At 42.4% G+C, this 25,962-nt stretch overlaps 1 protein-coding gene across 3 annotated transcripts in view; it reads left to right on the top strand.

Annotated features, from left to right (window-relative positions):
* Positions 1-24,906, top strand: part of LOC105569452 (A disintegrin and metalloproteinase with thrombospondin motifs 9) — a 35,279-nt gene extending 10,373 nt beyond the window's left edge. Inside the window, exons 3-28 of one of the 3 annotated variants that reach the window (XM_012025935.1) lie at positions 322-482; positions 711-836; positions 8,197-8,389; positions 9,351-9,561; positions 9,995-10,202; positions 11,106-11,320; positions 11,698-11,850; positions 12,115-12,264; positions 13,287-13,428; positions 13,735-14,078; positions 14,263-14,351; positions 14,482-14,829; positions 15,020-15,186; positions 15,283-15,533; positions 15,608-15,986; positions 16,231-16,392; positions 16,626-16,763; positions 17,160-17,294; positions 17,407-17,577; positions 17,757-17,972; positions 18,442-18,633; positions 19,667-19,855; positions 19,980-20,305; positions 20,409-20,545; positions 20,762-20,955; positions 21,393-24,906. In XM_012025935.1, coding sequence (XP_011881325.1) covers positions 322-482; positions 711-836; positions 8,197-8,389; positions 9,351-9,561; positions 9,995-10,202; positions 11,106-11,320; positions 11,698-11,850; positions 12,115-12,264; positions 13,287-13,428; positions 13,735-14,078; positions 14,263-14,351; positions 14,482-14,829; positions 15,020-15,186; positions 15,283-15,533; positions 15,608-15,986; positions 16,231-16,392; positions 16,626-16,763; positions 17,160-17,294; positions 17,407-17,577; positions 17,757-17,972; positions 18,442-18,633; positions 19,667-19,855; positions 19,980-20,305; positions 20,409-20,545; positions 20,762-20,955; positions 21,393-21,482 — 5,087 coding nt within the window. In that variant the 3' untranslated portion in view covers positions 21,483-24,906. Of the gene's footprint in view, positions 1-321; positions 483-710; positions 837-8,196; positions 8,390-9,350; positions 9,562-9,994; positions 10,203-11,105; positions 11,321-11,697; positions 11,851-12,114; positions 12,265-13,286; positions 13,439-13,734; positions 14,079-14,262; positions 14,352-14,481; positions 14,830-15,019; positions 15,187-15,282; positions 15,534-15,607; positions 15,987-16,230; positions 16,393-16,625; positions 16,764-17,159; positions 17,295-17,406; positions 17,578-17,756; positions 17,973-18,441; positions 18,634-19,666; positions 19,856-19,979; positions 20,306-20,408; positions 20,546-20,761; positions 20,956-21,392 lie in introns of all 3 variants that reach the window. The other 2 variants (XM_012025934.1, XM_012025936.1) reach the window with 2 other exon arrangements.
* Positions 24,907-25,962: the final 1,056 nt, after the last annotated feature.

Raw genomic sequence — 25,962 nt, 5'->3', positions numbered from 1 at the left:
CCGATTATATTTAATCATTTTTCTCAGTGTAGAATATGTTACACAGAAGATGTGCGTACATACGTCAATGTACATCGAGATTGAAAATTACCGCCAGCAGATTTCTGACTCTGCCACTGCCCGATTATCTCACATCGTTCGTAATCTGGGCATCAATTCTTACAATGTAGCGAAAATGCTACTATGGGAATGGTTTTGTCTCTTTCTAAGGGGACCGTTTGGAAAGACAAAGCTACTCACTTTTATCATTTTCACTATAGTGTATAAGATACAGAATTGAACCCCCGACGTCTGTCTGACGGAGTTTTCTCGTGTTTCCAGCCGAGCAGTCTTCCACGGCGAAGAGGCATCACAGCGGTCACTTCCGGCACGCGACGGCCGAAGTCTGGGATCCTCATCCGCAATACGAATTCACCGCCTTCGGGAGGCGATTTCGCTTGCGGCTGGCGCACGACGCCAGCTTCGTGTCTCCCGACATAAAGGTGAGAAGAACCGATCGAGTGACATTCCTCTCCCTCTCGCTACCGTCATCCTACGTGACTGCCCAAACGGCGATAAAATTATAACCGTCTTTACGACCGCGCTATATGCCTTTGCGAAAACCCGGAGGAGAGAAGTCGAAATGTAACGAGCCGAGGCCGCGACTCCGGTGGGCCGTTTCGCTATTTAATTGACAGCCTTAATTAGCCTTCGCGATGACGTTGACGCAGGTGACGCACATGAGCGAGAACACGACGAGGAGGGAACACGCCGGTCATCACGTGGGCTGCTACTACACCGGGTCAGTCGACGGCGACCCAAGTTCAGCGGTCAGTGTCAGCCTTTGTCACGGAATGGTGAGTCAGAGATCAAGCTTCAGAAAACCGTCGGTCCCCGCGATTCTTTATACGCGCGCAACGCCAGGCTGGTCAATTCCAACCGATTACGAAGATGCTAAATCTACCCGGAGCTCTGCGTTCCGTTCCGGAGTGAGTCGCGGGTTGGGACTGCTAAAGATATTCTCCATATCGGACTGTCGTTACTTTATAGCGAATTCGGTCGCTTGCGCTACTGCGCAACTGAGTGCACACTAAGGCTTGTTTGTAGTCAACATTCTTATATTTAAATTCGTCTTAAGTACACGTTCAAAGAGTATTTAGTCAAAAAATGATCCGCATGAACGCTGTACAGACCATTTTTCTGGATAAGAAATATTTCAAGAGGTCTTTAAGACGATCTTTAAGTATCAAAATTGACAATAAACAAGTCTTAGTGTGCACTCGGTGCGCACTAGTGCAAGCAACCGAATTCGCTATTAGTTGTCGTCGTTAAAAATACACGCGGGCGCCAAATTAATTTTTGGCGGGGCGCCGGAAGTGCCGAGGGAGGAGGGAACGGCCCTCTCGAGTCGCACGTGCGCATAAACGCTATGCACTGCGCTCGATTGCGCACCGATTCACCGCACTTTGTAAATATTTACGGTCCGCGCGGTGCGGCGCGGCGCGTTACGATTGCGCGCTTGCAACACGAGGCTGAAAGATAGCGCCGTTAAAAGGGAGTGTTATCCGTCCGCGCGACCTTTTATCCGAGTTAAACATCAAATTGTTTTACGTCGTCGTAAAACGGTGAAGAAAGTGTTTGACGCGGAACCCAAATTAAATTGACATTCTTCGCGCAAGATGTTTTCGATCCTGTCGGAAAAGATCCCTAGTAGCGCACAGTACATTGGCTAAATATTGGTCCAATGTCGGTTGCATTAGAAATGCACTGGCCGATATTGTCCAGCATCCAAAGCCAATGATGGCCATGGAATAAATGTAAATGTTGCACGATAACAATTATATAATATTTGATTTATATTGGAAGGTGCATTGACCAATATTTAACAACGTAACAAGAGTATTTATCCTGCGAAAAGGGGGTTGGCGAGAGGCTAACAACCCCTCACCGTAAAAATTCACCGTTGCGAATACACACAATGAGCCTCGGACGGAGGCAATTTGTTGTGAAGGCCAGGGCTGCAGAGCCGGTTATGATGATGAATAAGAGCATCGGTCTAATATTGATTCTCTTATTTATATTGACGCAATATTAGACCAATAGTGGCTAAATAAGAGAAGGCGTCCATGTTACAATATTGGACCAAAATTGGGAATACTAGATTTACATTGTTTTCCCAATATTGCGCGCAATATATTGTGCTACTAGGGAACGTTCCTTAAATAAATGTCTCCGGTGTTCTCCTCTCCCGTAAATTGATCATCGGTAGCTTCGTCACTTTCCCCAAACCTCGGGATTCTTTTCATAGCGTTTGAAACGAGCGATCACCACGAGGCGCAGAGTTCATCGACCCTTTTTTCTGGCGCTCGGTGCCTCAAACGCTACCGCGCTGTAAAATGTCTCGTTAGCTGCCGGTGATATGCCAAGGATCGGCGGTAATTTATAATAATAAATAGCATATCGTCGCGTTTACTCACTTTTCTTCTAATTTATAGGCATAATAAATACGCACACGTGGCGTCGGGAGAGAAACTAGAAGTCCCCGCGTTAAAACCTGTAGCTATACTTGCCTCCACTTTCCAAAGGACGGGTATATAAAGCCGCGTTGAGCTTCCGGGAGAGATCGCGATTTTTTTTATGTACCACCCAAACAAACGAAGGACGTTGCACAATGCGAAATTTTACGTAATGGGATTGTTATTGCGTATAATAATGCGAGAATGACACAACAGGTTGCGTCGTTCCCTGAAATTGAGAAAAAGTCCAGTAACGAACGGTGATTTATTTTTCAGTAACAAATGACGGTGGCAAAAAAAAGAGCTGGAGGAGATACACGTACACTACGTGTACATGCGCGAGGATGTCTGAAAATAGTTGCACGCAAAAAATAGGTTCAAGGCCCGCATAGACCCGCAGCCATTAGCCGCGCGTATCGCGCAGGATGGTGTACATTTTATGTGATTTGTTGGATTACACTCGCCGTTCGGCGGAATCGCCTGGTGTCTGACCCAAAAGCCGAAAGAAAAAAGAAAAATAGACGACTCGATCGTATATCAAACACCTCCGGATCGTCCGAGTCGCGCGACTCCGTGAGCCATTCAGCGGGAATGCGCGATTGGTCATCCGCAACACCTACCGCGGCGTTCCATGGGAACGTAGACCGCGATACGATTGGATTTTATATCAGGAGGTGTTAGAGACCGTAGGAGAATTATTTGCGACGCTCCGCGAGCGAATTTATTGCGCGAGACGGCTCGTACATCACTGGAGGCTGGACACGATAGCAGACGTCGTTGCGTTTGCCGCAACGTCCGCCGCGATTGCGAAGGAACTGCGCTCGCTTTTGCGAAATATCGAGGAAATGACAGGCATCTTTACGCGCGCGGAAATTCTACTTGTCGTCCGCCAATCGATTCTGCGAAACGAGCATCCCGTCGAATAAATTAGTCTTCGACATCGTCCGGCACCGTCCGTCTGAAATTTCCTCTCCATCGCAGTCGCTGTGGCGACCCGTTGGACGAGGAGGCCTTTGATGTTTTTTCCCCCATTGTTCCTTACGTCAAATACGTCCTGAAACAGTTTAGAGTTTTCGTCAAAGATCGTTTCTTTCGATTATCTTATGCAAGCCTGAATAAGAAATTCATTAAGACCCATCGAGATTCATTAGGATGCATAAAGATCCTCTGTCAGGTCTTTTTTTTCAGGACGATGCGGTATATAAGATTGATTGCCATGACGTTTCGTTCTCGGGTAGACGGAGGGAGCTATTTCGATGAAAAGAGGATCGAAACGGACTTTTGTGAGAATCGTCACTGACATTTTTGCGTGCGTCAGCAACCGCGCTATACCAAGACCGCTCTCGCGATCCTTTTCGAAACCTCGGTGTTCCTCCTGGGGCGGAAAAAAAAGGGAGCGTCAACGGTATAGGAGAACTTGCTCCTCGCTTGTTTAATGTTCCTCGTAGCGATTTGGGTCACGCTTTAATTTAGCCATGGCAAGGCTAGACCGATCAATCGGCCGTCTGTTTCAGACGTAGAAATAGGAAGAAGCGAGCTGTGCCCTCACGTCTTTACTGTCTCGATAGCGAGCCGAGCCACTCGACCTAATTATTCGACCCTGCTCTCGCGGGACGAGTGAATCTCGGTCGTTATCTCGATCGTTCGCTCTCCTCATCATTTCCCGATATCCGCTAATTCCTCTTATTGCCTTCGATATCTCCCCGCGTCTGAATTGAAAATTGTAAGCTTGCCGTCTTTCCTTTCCGAGCTGATCTCGTTAGACGTCCCATAATTCCAGACCCCGGTTGCGTGTCTTGATAGCTTTGGGAAAAAAAAGTCGGCTCCAATTGAGGTAAAAGGAATCCGCGGGATGGGAAAATATCCGGTAGTTTCGACGGGTATCTTACGTTAACAGTATAAGTGCGCGTAATGTACCGATTTAATGCGCCTTTCGACACGTATGATACACGGTCGAGAGCCGACCGTGCGCGCGTGGCGAGAAATCCAAGATAATTTCGCGTGGCTCCGTAATCAGTCGCGTATCTTTTTATTTGTTTCAATCTCAGTCACGAATCGTCATAATAACAGATTACGCTGTTAGGAGAACCCGAGCTCTGCTATTGCGAATCGTACGGGATTCTGCTGACGAGGCGATCGCGATAACGGATGGGACGATGTCAACATTCTCGTGTCTTATTCTAATGAATATGGGAAAAGCCTATGGACGAGTGTTTAACATAAAATCGTGCTCGATCCACGAGATCGAGGCTTAATTCCTTGTCCCCTTTCGCGCGAGACGCACGTTTTGACAAACGAGGTATCTCACATTTTATATCAGTCTGATATAATTAAGTTTGTTCTCTTCGACCACTTTCGATTGGAAGCCATACATCTTTCCGTGATGTCGGAATTTGCCCGAGATTTCGTGTAACGATTCACAAAATAATTTTCTTTTAGAATGCCAAACAAAATTTCGTAATGATTTTACGTTATAGAAATCATTCTGTTTTATCAAGAAGAAGAAAAAAGGTAAAGCGATTGTTTTTTCATATCAGGAGGCCTCCCCCAACTTCTCGACTTTTACTTTTCATGAAAAACTTGATGCCATTGTGTACCACGAACAATCTTTTTAAATTGCTAAAATGTTTGCAGCTCTCGAAGCACCCGATTCCCTAAGAAACTCGATATTGTTTTTTCGGCACGGAACGGCATCATGAGAACGCAAATCCGCAAGTTCTACTCGAGCCGGTACGACCAGTTTTGGATCGACCCGACGACCTTGACAGAAATGTGTAATATAATAGGCGGAATTAATTGGAAATATTTTGTCTGTGATGACATTTTGTTGCGGCCTTAACGAGGATCACCTCATCACGAAAGACAGACTGCGGATACGCCGGATTTTATTTGTGTACCGTACAACAGCGAGGCGATGCACGGGCTCTGCGTAATTAGTTTAATTTAGATATTTGTTTGCTGAACGACGACGCTCGACAATTGTCGCTCATCGAAAAAGTTTCCTCTCTACCCTCTGTTTCTGTTTCGGTTAAGATAAAATGCGTTAAGATAAGACACGAGCGTTTCTTTCAGATATATCACAAGTGAATGTGAAGTTAAAAGTTTAAAGAACCCGTGACGCGCGCGATTGGAAGCATAATATATTCTATTGCGAGAGACAGTTCGAACGTTTAACGTTATTGTTAGCGATGTCTCGAATAATTCTATAGAACTTTGAAACATCGCGTCAAAAATAATTAGGTATTTAAATTAGATAAAGTATTAAGATCGCTGTTTGCGTTGAAAAAAGATTCTCCCCGAGTCTGTTTAAAGGAATATGATTCTGTCGAAGGGTCCGAAAGAGCTGAAATTTACGTTTAATATTAAAATATTCAGACGCGTTCTTGTCTCGAATTACTGCAGTCTATTATTGTCTCCGTTCGTACAGGCCCCGGCGCAAGGCGCGTTACAGCCAGGCACCTTTTATTATGATGTATTATGCCCCGCGTATTAAGCGGAACCTAAATAAAGATAACTCTGGCCTGGCCTGGTACCCTAACCGCCTTTATAATTTAAGCCGGGCGGCTCTGCACGGGCGGAACGTTATACGCCGCGCACACGTGGTGTCTCGCATATTTTTTCTTTCCGGTAATGCGGCTCGGGGCATCTTTCCGGTATTAATGGCTGATAGCGCTATTTTTTAACCCTGTCGTCGCGACGCGGTTTTTGATGTTTTGGCATATAAACACGGCGTGGAAACGACGTCAAAACAATCGGCAATACGCAAACTCAATGCACGGCGTTCGGAAACGAAAGCGCCGGTCGTAGGCGCGAGGGAAATAGGATGCGGTCAGCGTTTTTATGCCTCGCCGTTGTGCAGCTGGGTATGCTTGCTCATGACCTGACGTTGCTTCCACTCGCGGAAATATCCGCGAGATACCTGAAAATGTACTAGCTTCTGTATTTCATTCTCTCGAGATCCCCGCGTTTTCCTCCGCGCGCGACAGCCGTGTTGAACTACGATGTCAGAAGTGAGAGAGAAAGTCACGAGTAAATTCCCTCTTCTTGCTTCTTTCTAATCTCTTCCAGATATATTTTCGTGAAAGAGAGTGAAGACATTTAAGGCGATTACGGCGAACGAATCTTATGTAAACACCGTTCCCGAATGTCCGCCTAAATGCGGCTGTATTTTTGGCGTTTCGCATTATTAATTAACGAGCGGCATTTTCGCTGAATGACGTGAGGGGGCAACGTTGAATCGACTCGGCTCGTCGAAAGGTCGATGAATTGCTTCAGCGGATAATCGCGAGGTCGTTACCAGCCTGTAGTTGTGTTGGGCTCGATCGAAAAGGCAAAAAGGGAGATGGGCGAGAGAAAGGATAAGATACAGAGACGGAGGGAGACGGGGAGAAAAACGGCGTTCCTGCCAAGAGTTCTCGGTAATCCTCAAGTCGGTCTTTGTGCCGTGGAATAGAGAAGGCGCATGTCTGCAAGAATGCAAATCGCAAGCACAAGCGAATCGAGCGGAGCGTATACGAGCCGCGTTGCTTACGGCCGATGATTGTACCTAGCGTCACGTAAAGTTTCATTCACGTTATCTGCGCGCCGCGACGTACGAGCGATCTCGCGCGGGGAAAACGCCTCTCCTTCTCGTTTCGTCGGATAAACTTTGAATTTGCGTTGAGAAGTCTCGTGTCGTTGTAACTTGCCGATTTTCTTCACCTGCTATCAGAATTCCATGCGATAACGTGAGCTTTCGTTCCATTGGTCCCTTTAGCGTTTTTACAAAAATTTCGCTCCAAAGCTCGAGAAACTTAGCGCTATTCATATACTAACTGTTAAGGTCCGGTTTCACCAACGTTGTTTAACTTTAAGCTTGGCGTAATTCGTTCTTTGTCTCCTTCCAACTGTTACTTTAGAAAGAGAGAGAGAAACGTTAATTAAACTAAGATTACAGTTAAGCGACGTTTGATAAAACCGGGCCTAAGCTGTCGCGATTCTCAATTTTATCGCTCGGGAGTTCGACGGGAAATCTCGTTGTGTAACATCGAGCGATTATTATGCCGAAGAGCGCTCTCGCTCCCGTACGGAATGCGTGTTTAACCGAATTACTCGGCCGAGATCTTTGATAATGTAACTAGAATAAAATTTCACGCGCTATAAGTCACAAGTATTTGAAATAGGTGAGGCCTGGCGCGTTCCTCTCGCGGCGCACGTGCGCGAGTACAGCCGAGAGTCTGTATTCCCGAAAAAATAAATAGATCAGAGAGTTCATCTCCGTTAGAATGTTTAATCGAGGAAGTTAACGTATCGTAGTTGGCGGGATAGGATAACAACGGGTGGCGCTTCGTTTGTAAATAGCGCTCTCCTAATAGCGTCTGTATAAGTCGCCGCTACTTAAAATAAACGCGAACCGAATCTTCTCTTATTTCACGTAAACGCGCAATGCGTAATAATCCGTTCGATTACACGGAACGTCGCAATTTATAAATAATTTCAACGTGATTCCCGTCCGATCGTTAATCGAAATGATTTATCTCGAGCCAGAGGTTCTTTCCGACTCGGAAAAATATTAATCCCCAGAAACGCAAAGCCTTGTATGCGTTGCATATGAAAAATATCTTATTCTACAAGTGGATTTTTTCAAACGAGATTTTACAAACTAGGATCGTGCACCGTCATGTGCTTGTACGTGTTTCAAAAATTCTATTGTGATTTCCAGACCGGTCACATGAAGACGTCGATGGGCAGCTACTTCATCAAACCTACCGAACACTGGCGCGAGGACGACAAGGATTCTCTCGGATCTTCGTTGCAGCACGCGATCTACCGCTCGCCCACGCCTGCGATCAATTTGAACGACGACTTTGACGCTCCCGAAAATGCAGTTAAAAGCCGCAACTGCGGCGTGATAGGTGAATAAGAAGTGTCCCGGCTGGTCCCGATTTCATTTCGATACTACGATACGTTATCCGTTCGGTATGTGGGGTAATTCGTTAGTGACACGGCCGGGAAAAGGGGGTCATTGTGCGCGAGGAAGCGAGTTCGAAAGAATGCAGAAGAAATTGAAGCCGACGAATCCGTTTCAACGGCGGCTACCGAGATAAACCGATGTGTCTTTAGTATTTTATCGAGCGAAATAGACGTCTTGATATTTCACGTTATAGAAACGAGTTTATCTCTGTCGCTTTTTAACAGAATGAGAAAATTATTCGTCATTATTATTCATTTACATTATAATTATATCTGAAATTTGACACGCATTGATGATCAAATTAACATATTCATGTATTCGTACGAGTATCGTTAACAAGTATTGACATAAAATATCCATAGCATATTAATACCGGTCGCAATAGCGTATTAATACTGGTTCCATCATTGGCCGAAGGTAACGAGGGTAAATCGAGAGGCATTTATTTATTTTACCGCCGCGCCGGGCCACAGTCTCCGCGATATCCACGGTTATTCCGATATGAAACGCATGTTCACGTGCTTCACGAGGCTCCGAAGAAAAAGCGTCGCGTCTTTTTTTCACTCGGCGCATACTCGCACGACCACCTGTACCAAAACAGGTTCAGGCATTTACGTCTTCCCTCGGGCGGATTCTGATGTACCATCGAGACAGCTTGGCGACGCGCGTACTCTCTGCCCACAAAACAACGTCGCTGATACCGCACCGTCGAAATTTTCTCGCCTCCCTTTTCTTTACATCTATCGCCTATTAGGTCTCGTCTATCAAATAATGCCCATCTCGAATCCACGTCCGCGACACGATATCGATGGTTGACTCCAGCGCGCGACATCCCCGCGGATTCTCCCGTTGGTTACCGAATTAATTGATTTGACCGTAATTGGTATTGTTGATGCCCGCAGATTACGACTCGGACGACGTCCCAGCCCCGTTAACGGACGATGGTTCCGCTCGTAAAGTTTACGTCGGGGAGCGCTCGCGGGAGCGTAGATCATTGACGCGGAAAACCGCATCGTTGGAGCGGTTTCCTAGGGAGGAGGAAGAGGAGTACGAGCGATTCACAGAGCTGAGCGAGCACCGCCGGGATTTTTTTCAAAGATTGGATTACGACAGGTATAGGCGCACACGCGGACTTTGTAGATCTTGGAAAGGGATCGGTTTATTTATTCTCAAGATACTTCCAACTGCGATCCTTAAACTTACCGTTAAACCGAGTGATTCTTGAAGCAGACATTTACTACGTTAGTAAGCGAGCCATTCCAGCAATTGATGCAAAAATAAGAAAAGCACAGTGTTATTTCTGGCAACAAAAAAATTAGAAATAAAACGCATAAACGTGCAATAAAAAATAAGAAAAACACTGACGTTCCGTGGATTAAGCGTATAAACGGCAATTTATTTGTTGTACAATTTAAAACGGATTTTAATTTAATGGAATTCTCCCGCAACCTTTTCGCGGAAGAGCCGAGACTCCAATCTTCACGAGGAGCAACGCTTTCTGCATATCCCGGGACGAATTCTGTAGCGCGCGCCTTACGAATTCCAGGTATAATAATGTGGAACGTGAACGTGGCCATCAGAACGAAGAATACGCACAGGACTCGGAGATGGACTCGGATCCCTTCGTGACGTGGAGACCGCGGCGTGCCTTGCCGCGTGAATATTTCATCGAGATCATGGTGGTGGCTGATGCGAAAATGGTGGAATACCATGGCACTGGTTTGGTCGGCTACATTCTTGTTCTGATGAGCACGGTGGGTACATACTCTCTTCAGGCATGATTTAAAAATATTCAATTTCCCAAGTTTCTGCGTTAATATGCCACGACAGCGTTCCCTTACATTTCCCTTACATTAAACAATTATGCACGTTTAATGCGTTTATATACATATAGGATATTACACAACGTGTTTTAACTTTAATGAATTTGAAAGTTATGAATTAATTAACTTAAAATAGCAAGTTTCTATTCAGCGAAACAGAGAAAAAAAAGAGTGATGGATGAATATTCTTTAAATAATTCAAATAGATCGTAGTAACATTTTAACGCTTCTGTCTTGTAAAAGAATAACGCGGTAATTTTTTGATCCCTCGATAAGGATCGAGTAATGCAATACTATTCGTCCTGAAAATAAAGACGAGCTGGACCAGCACGTTCTTTCGAAGTAAATTTCCGATGAAAAAAAAACAGTCAAAAGAGAGGAAGAGGAAGGAGACGGGGGATTCGATGTAATTTGACAATTAGCTTCGTCACGGCGGTCATTACCGAGTACGCCAGTTATGTATCCCACGCGAAGGCCACACCTTACCTTAGGGGGGGGGGCAACATCCTGCGAGGAGTTCGCTTTCACGAACCCACGCCTGTCGTCCGTTCGATGATTCAATCGCGTTTCTCAACAACAATCGATCGACTTTAAGATTCATGAATTCTTTATGAATGAAAGAGAGCGCGAAACAAAAGATTGAAATAGATCCTTTGTGTACACGGTGTCCCAGAATAGACGGACGTCTCTTTTAACATATACATGTATAGAGTCCTTAATCGAGTAAGAAACACAGGGAAGATTCGTGAAGTAAGACTAAGAAAGTAATTTAACAACTAAATTGTTGCAACTGAATTATCGGATATATTCCCATCTGCTCCCCTGGAAGGATAGGTTTCACGGATCTACAAGGACCAGTCTATCGGCAATCCGGTGAGCATTGCGGTGATGAAGATCGTCAAGACCGAGGAAGTGTTCGGCGTCAAGCACAGCGGAAGCGACGGGATCGCCGCGGCCGAAATGTTGAAGCGATTCTGCCAGTGGCAGAAGCACAATAATCCCGACGAACCCTCCCCGGAACATCACGATGCCGCGCTTCTACTGACCAGGTTTGTGTCAGAAAAATCTGTATTATAAAAATGTACGGCCTTGTAGGGCGAAATTTGAAGCGAAAGTTGGTATTTTATATTATCAACAATAAAAGCTAAATTTGTTCTCGTCTGAAACAAATTAAACTTATAGAATGGAATTAAATAACAGAACGATATTGATTGAAAATATATTTACAATTTTATCATCTTATTAAAAAATTGGGGAATAAGTTTGATTAAGGGGGAGACGGCGAATATAAAATAATTGCAAATGACGATTTTCTCGGAGCTTTTCAACTCGATTTAACTCAGATTCGCCGAGACAATTGTCTTGAAAATGAAGATCCGAGGCTTAGGGAAATGCGATATGTGTGCAAACTGAAAATAATTTTCAGAGAAAATCTATGCCACAACCCGCGCCAAAAGCGTTGCGATACTTTGGGCCTGGCCGAGCTGGGTAGAATGTGCTCGCCTGGGTCTTCGTGCGCTATCGTGCAGGATAATGGATTAGCCGCGGCGTTTACCATCGCGCACGAGATTGGTCACGTGTAAGTATATTATCGGTCATAAAGCGTGCGACCTGTATACGGTGTGTTCTTTAAAACTTATACATTACACTATTTAATAAGCCAATCTAAATGCTTTCTGTGAAAGATACATCGTGTTTTCTTCGCAAAAGAACGTTGCTACATATGCCATGAGAGTTGACCGCATCTGATAGAGACTGGAATCTCTGCTTTTGAATCTTTTTTCTCTTTTTACCCATTTTTTAAACATTTATATTTAGAGAAAATACCCGAAATGTATTGCAGGCTTAACATGCCGCACGACGACGACGCCAAGTGCGCGGGTTTCAGGAACCGTTCGGGCGTACACAACGTGATGTCCCGCATGCTGGACGATAATACTTTTCCCTGGGAGTGGTCCAAGTGTTCCCGACACTATGTCACCGAATTTCTCGAGTGAGTCAGTCATTAATTGGCAAATGACTCGGTCATAAACGATGTGCCGGGAGCATTCTGGAAAGAGATCGTTACTAATTGACTCGTGACCTCTGTTTGAGACAGTACGCAATGCGATGTCAGGTTTTGTCTGGTAACAGCGTTGATTTGTCTTTCTGTTCATAACGATATAGCTCGTGGCATCTTTATCCATTAATGATCATTAGACAATGCCTCATCTTTGAGACAAGAGATTTATCAAGTTGATTTTGAAGAATAAATAATCTTCTTTCAACATTTAACTTTCAAATATGTTAAAACTGTCCCAGATAAATAATCGTACTTAATTATTAAAATTGTTCTTGAAAGATTACGTTCTTTAAAAATACAGTCTATACTTAGCGAGAGATACTTGATGGCACGTCTCAAATTAATGATATATTGCGCTTAAATGGTCTTAATCGTGTTAAATAGCTTTGTTTTTTGCCATTATCCCTATCGGGATAATTTAATTATATCGAGTGCTCTTAATTAGACAATTACTTAATTGCTTAAAGATCACTATTAGGCTTAAGTTTAGCGCATTCTAAAACTGCATTTTGAATCATGATTCAAGCGCGAATAGAAAAGCCGAGAATAAACCGTTTGCGTCAAGCGCGCCGATTTCCAGGAAACAGATGTCGGCCAGACAAATCCATTTCGATCGAGAAAGGCAATGTCGCGGAGTTTTTCTATGACATCGAGGAGACGAACCACGAGTCATCGTCGTCGCTTAGAAATCTGGTTTAATGAGATTCTCGACGACTCTTATACACTCGTAATGCGTTTCGCGCGTTGTCACGAGAAATATTCTCGAACTACTTGGGTAAATGAACATCTAAACTCTCTCCCGATTCGCGGAATCGGGAGTCTCTATTAATTTGCAACGATCTTTATTCCAGAGCCGGATATGCCAAAGACTACTTGGGTGAATGAACGTTTAAACTCTCTCCCGATTCGCGGAATCGGGAGTCTGTATTAATTATCAACGATCTTTATTCCAGAGCCGGATATGCCAACTGTTTGCTCGACGAGCCCAGCAAAATGATGGAGAGACAAAACGGTCGGCTACCCGGCGAAGACTATTCGGAGAACAAACAGTGCGAGCTCGTCTTCGGGCAAGGATCCAGAATCTGTCCTCACATGGTGAGTGATGGTAAGTCGAAAACGTTCTCTTCACGCGAATTTGATTGCGGCAGACCTGCGATAATATCGAGGAACAAAAAGTACACTCTACTCTCTCACTTATTTTAATTTCATTCAGTTTGTGTCTTTGGATATTTTACGGATTCGCGGTGTCTTCGCGAAATGAGGAATATCCGATAACGATCGGAAATGTATTCTCCGTTGCAAGTTCAAGCTTGCTTCCAACTTCCCTACTCTGTAGCGCAATTACGACGAAATTCGCTTAAGAATTGAAGTAAATTGAGGGCTTGGTCGGTTACCGGCCAGGCAGTGTGTAGGAGACTGTGGTGCACCGCACCACTGTGGGATCATCATCAGCAGTGTCACACTCAGCACATGCCCTGGGCCGACGGCACACCGTGCGGCTTCGACAAGTGGTGTCATCGCGGCGAGTGCGTCTCGCGCAGAAACCTCGAGCCGGTGCACGGCCAATGGGGCGAGTGGGGAAGGTACGGCGAGTGTTCGCGGACCTGCGGCGGCGGCGTCAAGAGGAAGTATCGCGAGTGCGATAATCCGGCGCCGAAGAACGGCGGCAACTACTGTATCGGCGAGCGCGTAAAGTATCGCAGCTGCGGCACCAGAGAATGTCCGCCAGGTAGCCCAGATTTCAGGTACGTGCTTTAACGCCTAAGGCAGAGAAGAAGACGTACCGCGTAAGTCCGTAAGAACAAAGATCTATCGATTAACTGGCAGGCTGACCGATAAAGCAACGCGAACGTGATTGCTTCGATTAGTCACGCGATAATCCGTTTCACTTGCATTGACATTTAGTCTTTTCCTTTCTTCGCTTTACAGAGAACAACAGTGCTCGAAATTCGACCACAACAACTTCAACATCCAGAATCTCGCCAGAGACGTTAAGTGGCATGCAAAGTATACCAGAAGTAAGCAATGATTTATACACCATTTCTTAATTCGTCCTTTTAATTTATGCGATGAACGTAACGTTCGACCTGCAATTTTCAAGATAATTATGCAAAGATGCGATTTTCTCAAGTTTCTTTTCCCTTCCAGTACTGCCACAAGATCGTTGTAAACTGTACTGCCAAGTGGAGAGCAATCAGTATTACATGTTACGCGACAAGGTGATCGACGGGACACCCTGCGGCCCCGACACTTTTCACATATGCGTCAACGGCCAATGCAAGCCCGCTGGATGCGACCACGTCTTGAATTCGACGGCGGAGCTCGATACCTGCGGGGTCTGCAGAGGCGACAACGCCACTTGTCAGAGGATCACGGGCGCCTACAACGCCAGCGTGTACGGTTACACCAGGGTAGCGAAAATCCCTGCCGGTAGCAGCTACATTGACATTGAACAACACGGATGGCTGGACTCTCACAACGACAGTAATTATCTCGGTAAGAATTTCCTGTATTTTCTTTCCGACAGATTTTTCCATTAACGTGATGGAAGTTTCATATCTAAACAAGTAGCAAGAATACTATCATACAAAGTAATGTATTGTGTCATTTATAGATTTATCACAAACCAAATATTAGATTTCTCCATTTTGTAAATTTCTGAAAACATTTCAACATATTATTATAGCCCTGCGGCTTGGAGAAGATGGCGATTACGTCTTAAATGGGAACTTTATGGTAATGCATCGCAAGGTTATCGTGCATCCTGGCGTCACTATCGAATACAGCGGGCCGGAATCGGTCGTGGAACGACTGAACAGTTCCCGGCCTATCGGCATCGATTTAATTTTGGAGGCAGGTTCACCGTTTACATTTTACAATTGCGTCACTTAGCTAAAAGTAGTTTCTCCGGCGATGCGACTCTGCTTAACCGAGAATACGGAATTCCAGGTATTATCCGTGGGGAACGTTTATCCGCCGCAAATCACGTACGAGTACACCGTACCGAAAATAATTCTAAACAGTTACACGTGGCTGCTCAACGATTGGTCGACCTGCAATCGGATGTGTCAGGGTATGAAGTATCGTAAAGCTGAATGTAGAAGCACCGAGCACAAGGAAGCGGTGCCCGACGCTTACTGCAGAAACGAGGAAAAACCGCAGGAGGAGAGTCACATGTGCAATGCGCATTGTACACTACAGTAAGTAAAGAACGCGCGAAATTTTTGCCTTGCGAGAGACGACTCTAGTCGCGGAATCTTAAAATCGCTTTCAGGTGGCAGACAACTTCCATGTCTGAATGCTCGAATCACTGCGGCCCGGGTGTGCGAAATGTCACCTCGCGATGCGTGCAAATCTTTCTGGACTCGTCGCATCCTCCCCGGTCGATACCAGCGCACGCCTGCTTGCACATCGAGAAACCGAGCAAGCATCAGCCGTGCGTAGGTCCTTGCGACGATGCTCATTGGAGTTACAGCGAATGGAACGCCTGCAGTGTTTCCTGCGGCGGCGGTGTGCAATTGAGAAGCGCGATATGCGTTGATTCAAACGAGAGGCAGGTGCGAGACGAGAACTGCGCTAGACAGGAGAAGCATCTCAAGAGGACGTGCAATCAAGAGGCTTGTCCGAAGTGGGATCTGGGAGAGTGGAATCCGGTAAGATACGAGTTAGAGGCAGTACGTAAGGCGTGATATATTCAAATCTGATATATTAATTCCATATTAATTATAGAGAAACATTTTAATAGAGAACAAAGTAGATTTGCATTTTAAATACATTTCCCTCAAGATCAGTATCTTCTGATAATTAGATACTTATCTGTCACACTTTTAATATTTCACGCAGTGTTTAATAATATTTATGATAATTTGGATTAACGAGTGTCACGTAATGTTTCAGTGTTCCGTGACCTGCGGCGTCGGAAAACGACATAGATCCTCCTGGTGCCAGGTCGAGAATCGCGTGGTATCGCGCACCTTCTGCAGCGCTACGCCGATCGTAACGACAGAGGTCTGCGACGCCGGTCCTTGTCATCAGTGGCATGCCGGCGACTGGAGCCCGGTACAGTATATCGGACAATTTTAAGCCAACGGCACACGATACTATTTTTCCTACTGGATTGCTTACGAGAGCCAATCAGGACGCAGAGTTTTCGATCAGGTGACTCAAAGCTGAATCCTGGTTGGCTCTCGTAAGGAATCCAGTAGGAAAAATAGTATCGTGTGCCGTTGGCTTTATTCCGTAACCGTGCGTTTAACAAGCTACCGGGTTGAGTCTAGTCTCTCGTTGTGCAGTGTTCAGTGACGTGTGGCGAGGGAATATCGCGAAGAAAAGTCGTTTGCAAGAATACAGACGGTGCACCGAGCGACGAATGTCCCATCTCTGAGAAACCAGAGACTTCGGTTACCTGCACGTCAAAGCCATGTCCCAATGTAAGTTTTGACTGTATTTATTTATCTATTTATTAACAGCAGCAATTCTTTGGGACAATAATAGTCGAATTACAAGAGACTCGAATGCACCAAAATGATGTTATTAATAGAATTATCGCAAGATAGAGACCACAAAGTGTTTAGATTTGTGTAAAAAAAAAGAAGAAAACAATATCACTCTCAGTAAAAGCTAATTTAATTATTTCAGCGATAAGATTTTAAATAATAATTTATTAGTAAGAACTACACAACACACAAAGAGCACTAAGAAAATATTTGGACAGCATATTGAAATTAATTACATTTGAAGACCGTGAAAGCAATTAATACCCGTCGCAGTTATTAATTATTTTAAACACTTTCTATAACTCGTAAAAAATGTAACATTTTTCTTAGACGAGCCTGCCGCCGATCACGTACTCCACGAATCCCCCACGTGAAGATTCGTCTCCTCAAGAAAACGAAATCGACAGCAACGGTATTACATTCCACTCGGGTTACAAATGGCACGTAGGATCCTCTTACGGAGAGGTGGGTTTATTTACTGTATTCAATATGTTTATTAGGCTGTACAGCTTATTCATACTCTTTATAGCATTTAAGTTATCAAGTTTGCAGTTTATAAGTGGTAATTCATGTATAGTGTTCGCGAAAGTGCAATGTCGGATACAAAAACAGACTAGTGAGATGTGTATCCTCGGAAACTGGGGAGGTTGCGCCTGACTATTATTGCGACTCTAATCAACAACCGATGGTCAGGATCACCTGCAATCGTCACCCATGTCCGACTTGGAATACCGGCGACTGGAGCGAGGTATTGAAATATTTTTCGTTAATTAATACATCAATTAATACATATGTGAATATTATTTCTTATATACAATTGAACGCGATATAAAATTATGTTGTGTATATTTTTATGCAAACATCTTTCGTGAAAATAGAAATAAAACGTGTAGCGTCTCCTGACTAATGATGTCTTTGATGATTTAGTGCGACGTAGTATGCGGTAATGGATTCCAGCATCGTCAAGTTCGCTGCCAAAGTCATCGCGGTGAAACTTTACCGGATAAGGAATGTAGTGATGAACGACCGAAACACGTGCAAAGGTGCCAGAAGGAATCTTGCAGAAGCAGTCCTAAAAATAATAGGGAAAACAGTTTGGAGTCTAACATCGTTCGCAGATGGAGAATGTCTAATTGGACTCCGGTAAGTAAACCATATTATCTAGGGAATATAATATAAAAATATGGAGAAATATTTCTTGTCAATTGTCTTTTTTGACACTTTAATCTCTGAATACTCAAGAAGCTTCAATATGCAATAGACAAATCTTTCTACAATTAAAAGACATGATAAGCGATTAAGTTAAAGTTATTTTATCGGAATGTATCTTTATATGAAGAATCAATGAAGAAAACAATACATAGGTACTTAAAAAATAGTGACGAACGGAGCATCGTTTTAGGAAGACCATTTTTAAATGAAATGCCCCAAACGAGAGTTCTCTTAATTCATCCTATTTTAGTGAGCCAAAAACGTAATAAAACGGTTAAAACAATTTGGTGGAATTCTATCGTATGTGAACATGCGAGACCGGGCAACAGTGGGTGTCGAATGCTGAATTTTACCATCGCGGTGAATAGATCAGTTTGCACCGAAACGAAATATTTTGCAGTGCTCAAAATCATGCGGCACCGGGATTCAGACGCGAAGGGTGGAATGTACGATGAGAAGAGGCAACCATGGGCCGGAAATACCCGTTAAGGACGAGCAGTGCCTGAGATCAAAATTGCGCAAACCAAAATCGCAGAGATTATGCCAACGCATTGCCTGCGATTTTATCTGGCAAGAAGGCACCTGGTCGGAGGTATTTTATACCTCAACCTTTACGCCAGCACTGTTAATCGTACTTGCTGCTATGCTCGATTTTATAAACATTTCACAATTGTGATTAAAAAATATGAAAAATCAAATTTACACGCACGCGAATGTTGGTGTATATACAGCAAGGGGGAATAGTAATTATTGCAACGATGGCACAAATAACTAATCCTAATTGATACATGGACAATGGGTTTCATAGATACTATGGTGAATTATGGAAGATGCATGGCACCTTGATAACACAGGATTATTATCAGACCCATGCGAGATGCTCGCAATTTAACATCTTTAAAACGACGAACTTTTTCCATGCATGTTATTAATCTCACATTACATTTATTGAGAAATACGTATAGAGAGTGTTTTCCATTTAATGAGTGTAAAATTATAATTTTTTTTATCACTAACGTGTGTAAAATTTGCACTCCGCCTAGCAGAGTTCAGGAATGTTACCGTATTCGTAATATTCATGCATAATACTAATATCAGTAAAACATACTGGGATGGTAAAACGCCGCACATTATGCAGCTGTACTATATAAGATAATATCGTATAACCACTGGTCGTTTATGGTTTTAATAAATTGATAATGATCTAGAATATATAATAGCTATACCTATGTATATTCTTGTTTCAGATTACGCATGAGCATGGACCCCTTTTAAATTGATATCATAATTTTGTATTATAATGAGAGAATGTATCTTATTGTCCCGGTTCAAGCGAACCATCGGCCAGTTGTCAACAGACTAGAAGATTTAAGCGAAAATGGCATATTTAATTTGAATCGAGATTACATTCATAATCGTCGCATAAAATTGCAATTGTTTCCAGCGAATGTTAAAATATTGTCGGGAGATAAACAACATTTTTGCAACTACATTTAATAATTGTCCGTGATAATTTGCAATACCGATATATTCTTTTATTATGATATTTATTTTTGTTGCAATGAACAATTATTTAATGTAATAAAAACAAAAGAGGCTTATGCATATGTATATTTTCATGCAAGTGTTCGGCGGAATGTGGTGAAGGAATACAACGCCGTGAGGTCACTTGTCATCGAGTAAATCTCTACGGATGGATTGATCCAACTCCAACGGAAGGTTGCCAGATGGATGAGAGGTCGGTCAGCGAGCAGATTTGTAAGCTGCGCGAGTGCAGCGATGAATATTATTGGACTGCAGGCCCTTGGAAAAAAGTGAGTTCATTGTTTGAAATACTATTCTAAAATCAATGTCATTCTACCCTCTTCTCCATCTTTTCATTTTCAATTTAACTCTTGTATTTTCCTCAGCATTTATTTTTCTTTCGCGTTTCCATAGTGTAATCATCCTTGCGGACGCAAAGGGCGGCAGATTCGTAGACTTTACTGCCACGATGCATCCGGCAGGAAGGTAGCGCGGATTCATTGTCCAGCAGAACACAAGCCACAACGCAGGCGTAAGTGCAATCAAAGGAGATGCGGTCCAGTCACCTGTCTCGAGATCCAGAAACGACTCAAGGTTACCACGGATGGTGAATATCCACTGTTAATCGGTGGTAGAAATATGACAATTTATTGTCACGGAATGTCGAGCGCCGAGCCACGAGAGTACCTGACTTTACCAGCTGGCGACAGCGAGAACTACGCGGAAATATACGACAAAAGGTTGACGAACTATTATTTTATTCTCGATATTTAAAGCATTACTCCCTCAACAATTCATTAACTTCACACTACCTCTTGTAATGATGTGATTTCGATGTATCAGATTAAGAAACCCTCATACGTGTCCGTTCAATGGTCAAAGAAACGACAGTTGCAACTGCGTATCCGAACGGGGGACGATATCTGGCAGAACGATGTTCAAGAGGGTACGCATAGATCCAACGACACTCTACATTATAGGTAAGCATGTTTTTTCAGTTTATAGACTCATACTTCGAGTCTAAGTTTTAATCATAGAAAATTTGGAAATTCCAAGTACATGTACAGCGGCGATCGTATTTTGGAGAGGACGAGGGAAGAGAAAATATGTTTATGAAGTTTTAATTGTCATTACATTTTATTACATACATTGCATTTATTATGTACACTTGATACATTGAGATGTTTTATGTTTAGCGAACGATTACACATTTTCGTGGACGAAAGGAATGCAACGCGTGGAATATGGCAAAGCCGGCGATTGCTACAGCCTCACCGAATGTCCACAAGGACGTTTCAGCATTGACCTGAGAGGAACTGCCTTGGGGCTATCATCAGAAATTACATGGGTTAAAGAAACCTCAAATGCTTATCTCGCAATCAATAGAATTGTAAGTAATTAGTCTTTAAAAAGAGATCACCGAGCCAGATTTCAGATTTTGATACGTTTACTGTTTGTTTTATATTGCTATTTATTGTTTTACATTTTTACATCTTACGCACACATATGCAAAAGTGCAAACAAAATTAATACACTTTCGAAAAATAATGTAATCATTTGGTTTTAATGTACTTTCTAAAATTTCAAGTTTCAATCGACCTCAGCTGGCCACATTTATTAAATACGCTTCACAACGTTGCGACCTTTGGTTTAGCTCCTTATCAAGTAAGATCTAAGAGTAAATGTTTTACATACAGTTTACGTGAGAAGTGATTTTATTTAAACTTAATAAAAAGCAACAAATTAAAAATGCAAAGAATGTTCTTTCTGTCTCTAGATTATAATTTGTGAGAATATACTCTAATACATATTCTTTCTGTTATTTAGAATAATCAACGAATCGTCGGCAAATGCGGCGGTTATTGCGGCTTCTGCAAGCCGAGGACGGGCCTAAAGCTGGACGTATTACCTCCCTAGTCACAGCCATCAACTTTTGGTACTTCATTTACATGTTCTATGATGCCGCGAGTCGCGAGTCGCGGTATCATAACCACCGATTTGCTTTAAATTCGATTAGTTTCTTAGTAGCACCCGGAAGAAAGTATATATATTTTTTTTCAATATACGTATATATATATATTGGAGATAGGGATTAACGATACCGAAACTCACACTGGAACGGCGACCAATACAACGGAATGCACATGACACGATGTACAATCTATCACTGCCGTCACGCATGTGCGACTATATTAAAATTACAAGGTACAATTACGTGTTTGTGGGGAACGTGTCTCTACGGATGCAAAATTAGAAAGTTTGCAACTAGGAAAAAAAAAGAAAGCGAGCGATATTACCATTCTAGTATTTTCATAATTGGAGCCGTTTCCTCGCAAATCGAATTTCCAGCAGTCGTAACGATATCGATACGAATAGTAATCGTAATATGCATTTTATATACAAACTTGAAGTAATTGATAATGGTATCATATTCTACGAACACCACGATTAATGTTGTGCTCTCTTTCGATGATCTTACAATCCTACAGTTTGCTTTTATCGTGATGCCACTGCCGTTTTCTACAATACCCCATCGATTTTAAAAAGGGAAGAGACATTAAGGAGAATTGATACCTTATTTTTACTTTTGACAATAAAGTATCAATATAGAGTATATAAGTACAACAGAGGTGAGTATCTTGATTAGCATCTTGGTGCTACAGCAATTAACAATTTATAGCATCCAGATAGAAAGAAAGAAACAAAATACTCGAGTTTATGATTCTTACGCAAGTTGGACATCTTATGTAATGTTTTCTGCCTACAATGAGCTGTAGAAACATACTCGTAAAACTTGTTAAACAAGCTGTAGGATATTATTTTTCCCCTTTTTACTTGCATCGCGCGCGTATAGGTGAATATTGTCCGTTTTATCTCGAAGGTATCGCAGTAACATTGATAAGCATAGACGTGCGTAAAATGAATAAATCTACTAGTAAACTTTACAGTGTACGCGTGTAAAGTAGTTTGAAAATCGTATATAGGTACATACACTGTGTCTATTAGTGATTAACGCACGACATAGTTTCGTCTCACGTCTAGAAAAGAAATATTATGTAGAACGTTACGAAATGATTTTCCAAACTGTCTCTACAAGTACTTAGGACACATTGAAGCTGTTTCTTCCTTGATGATTGTCTACGCGACTGATCTCTGGTCGCTGGGCAAATATATTTTTTCACGGTGCATTTGAAGAGACTAACTGAGGCTCAACGACTCTCTCTTTTACGAAGAAAACGTTTTCGTTAAAGATTCGACTTCAAATTGGTCGAAAATGAATGAAGTTTGTGAAAGGCCAACGACGTACCGCAACCCCAATGAAGATCAAGCACAAAATTATTTTTTTAGCTTTACGTAAAATCGTAGGCGTAGGTACAATCGTGTTACGTTACTGAAGCAAATGCACGTAATTTGTACAAAAGCATATAATATTTATACTAATGAAGTAGCAGTAAGGAAACTTTATTCGTATTTTATCGCGCCGCATCAACTTAGGAAATGATGTCGATGTGAATGCGGTGCCGATTAGTCTTTTTACATTAAACAACCAACAAGATTGGTCAGTACAATAAATCGCCTTTCTCTAACGATTGCGACACTCGCGTCACTAGATATGAGTGTTAAAGCGCCGGGCTTTGCACGGACGCTTTACAACTCGGACGCCTGTTAGTTATACAGATACAGCGTATTTCGACAGACTGCCATAGTTAATATTATTATATATATGGTATATGTATACGTAATTGTTAAGTGTATAATCTGCCAATCTTGGCCACGTTGTAGCATAATAAGATTTAACGATGACGGGAGATAGTGCGGTCTATCTCGTAAGAGCGAGTATGAACGCATTTGTTAAGATAAGCATTTCCGAAGTGCCGAAAAATTAACGATGTTAGTCACGGTAATGTAAAAACTTTATGTGTGTAGGAACGCGATATTTACTTAATTTCTTGTATTAACGTTAGCAAAGTTAGTGGCGGACGGTGCTGTTTCAGATTGCATTACGTGTGTGTTGTCAAGGCGGAGGCGTTATTTCGCGTATGCCCTAAATACACGTCCTGAACGTGCCGAATTTTATGGGGCTTGTACGACGCCTACTGTAGAGCAATACACAGCTCGCAGCATCCCCGACTCGACTTTGCAGACGATATAACTGCCGCAGGACCGATTTACGAGCGCGGAGGAAGGCACGCTGTGCCGCGAGCATACATATCTAATGTCGTAGGCAGCTAATTGATCGGTTGTTGCTCGATAATTAAACACACGCATGAGAATCTGTTGTTTTGCAATTCTATCAACGTTTTACGTAATGTATATTAAACGTCATAAATGTTCTGGTGCCTAATAAATGGGCATCTTCGCGAACACATCTCCATTATCATGATACACAGGATCCCACGTTCTTCTTATTATAGATTTTTTTATTGAGTTGCTGTTTCTTTACTTTCAACGAAAATATTGACATACAACTGTTGAATAATTGACGATTAAAGATCAAATTAAGTTTCAGGAAAAAAAATTGATAAAGTTATATTCTTTAGTTAAAAATTTAAATGAGCTTTATTTTAATCCAAATTTTTTTACATGTAGCTGCGCAGACATATATAAAATCAAAGATTGTAAAGATAATTGGCAATCATTAATTTCTCTCAACAATCTCATCGAATCGCCTTCGAATTAGCCTAAAGAACTATTGGAAGAACGTGCGATGCTTCTGTTTGTGTATCATGATAACTTGTGTTATAAAAATAAAAAGCATTGGATATAATAATTAATCATTGACGATCCGCTTTTTATATGTTTTTTATTTTATTCTGTAGGTGTAAAGCGATATAATAGAATCGTTTGATTAATAGGCGTAATTTCAAAGACTCCCTTCAATTTAGAAGCTATTTTAATTGTTGGGACAAAACCGGATACTCAAAATTTATCGACACACATCTAGGAATCATTGATTATATTTAATTAAGTTTGTGAGATATAAGAAGCGATCCAGAAAGTACTCCTTCAGTGAATTCTGTAGACGTTTATGTACGTACATATAACGTTTAAGGTTCACGAATGCATACGATTTCGCTAGCCTTTTTTCAGTAATTAATAATCCCTTTACTGCCAATCACGAGTATTTCTTTGCATTCATGGCAATTGTACATTCTATATAAATTTTAAACAAATCACGAGATATACTTCCGTTTACTTTATAACGCATTTAGTTCTAGCAAAACTAGTTCTCGAGAGAATCAGTATAAATACCGGCTTTTGCAATGTGACGTGTGATCGTGAACATTCTATGTGAACCAGTGTATATCCAAATAAAATGTGAAAATTTTAGATAGTGCAACCCCCCTTGCCAATTGTAGTCTCCTAGTGCTCCTTTGTCGAGTTTTAAGAATGTGAATTTCCTTGCACAACCTTCTTACTTATTATATTCTCCCGATACTTTGTCGATTTGTAATACAATTTTATTTGGCGTAACCTCGCTGATTATATTCTTCTCGACTTTTGTGGATACAATTTTTGTCAACGCAAGACAATTATAACAGAGATTAGTTAAGTCACAGATCATCCGTACGGTCGATTTTAATTTTGTCGACTATCGTTTAATCACCCATATTGTATAAATACCTATTACTGTAATACCAGAGTTTTGGTAAAATTTTATTCTTAAAAGGCGAAAAAGTATCAGGAGAATATAATCAGCGAGGATGTTAGACTATCTAAAATACCAAGATATGTAAGAATCGCGATTCCAAGTATTGCTGCAATCTTCCACTTTACACGTCACCGAATTATTGACAACGGTTTGAATTCTTAAACATTAACAGATTCAGAATAGTATAATTAAACACGAGTCGTATTAATTAAGAACTTTGAGATTACGGACTGATTCTGCGTTAAAAATTTCGTCGATTATCGACGCTTATCAGTCGCGAAAATCCTTGAAATTTCGGGCGTCGAACGCCGAGCATCGGTTCCGAGAAATGACGTAGCGCCGTAAAAACTTTGATCGTAAACAGTCTACGCCCGTTGTACGTATTCATTCACGCGGCGGCAGTCGAACGGGTCGGTTCGCGTCCCGCGCCGCGCTCCGCATACCGTGTTTTTCCTTGATACGCGTTCGCGACAAACACGGGAGGAAGAAATCAGCGATTCGCTATCGACGCCCGGTTAACCGGCAAGCAGATATCTCGCGTGATTCGCACGTGAAGTCTGTACGTCGAGAAATCAAAGCGCTAGCCAACTTGTAATTACCTCGTCTTCGCGATAACGACGGACGATAATTGTTTCGTTAAACTACGCTCGTATTCGGATTCATCTCGTATCGAATCTCGTCGCATTGAATCTCTTGTAGCTTCGAGTATAATTGGTTGAAAGCGCGAAATAATACGCTGTAACT

This window comes from Vollenhovia emeryi, unplaced genomic scaffold (genome assembly GCF_000949405.1).
Source record: "Vollenhovia emeryi isolate VEMERY1.0 unplaced genomic scaffold, V.emery_V1.0 DF939124.1, whole genome shotgun sequence".
In the NCBI taxonomy this organism is placed as follows: Eukaryota; Metazoa; Arthropoda; class Insecta; order Hymenoptera; family Formicidae; genus Vollenhovia; species Vollenhovia emeryi.
Note: the sequence above shows the minus strand (reverse complement) of the source record. Positions and strands in the feature narration are given on the sequence as shown.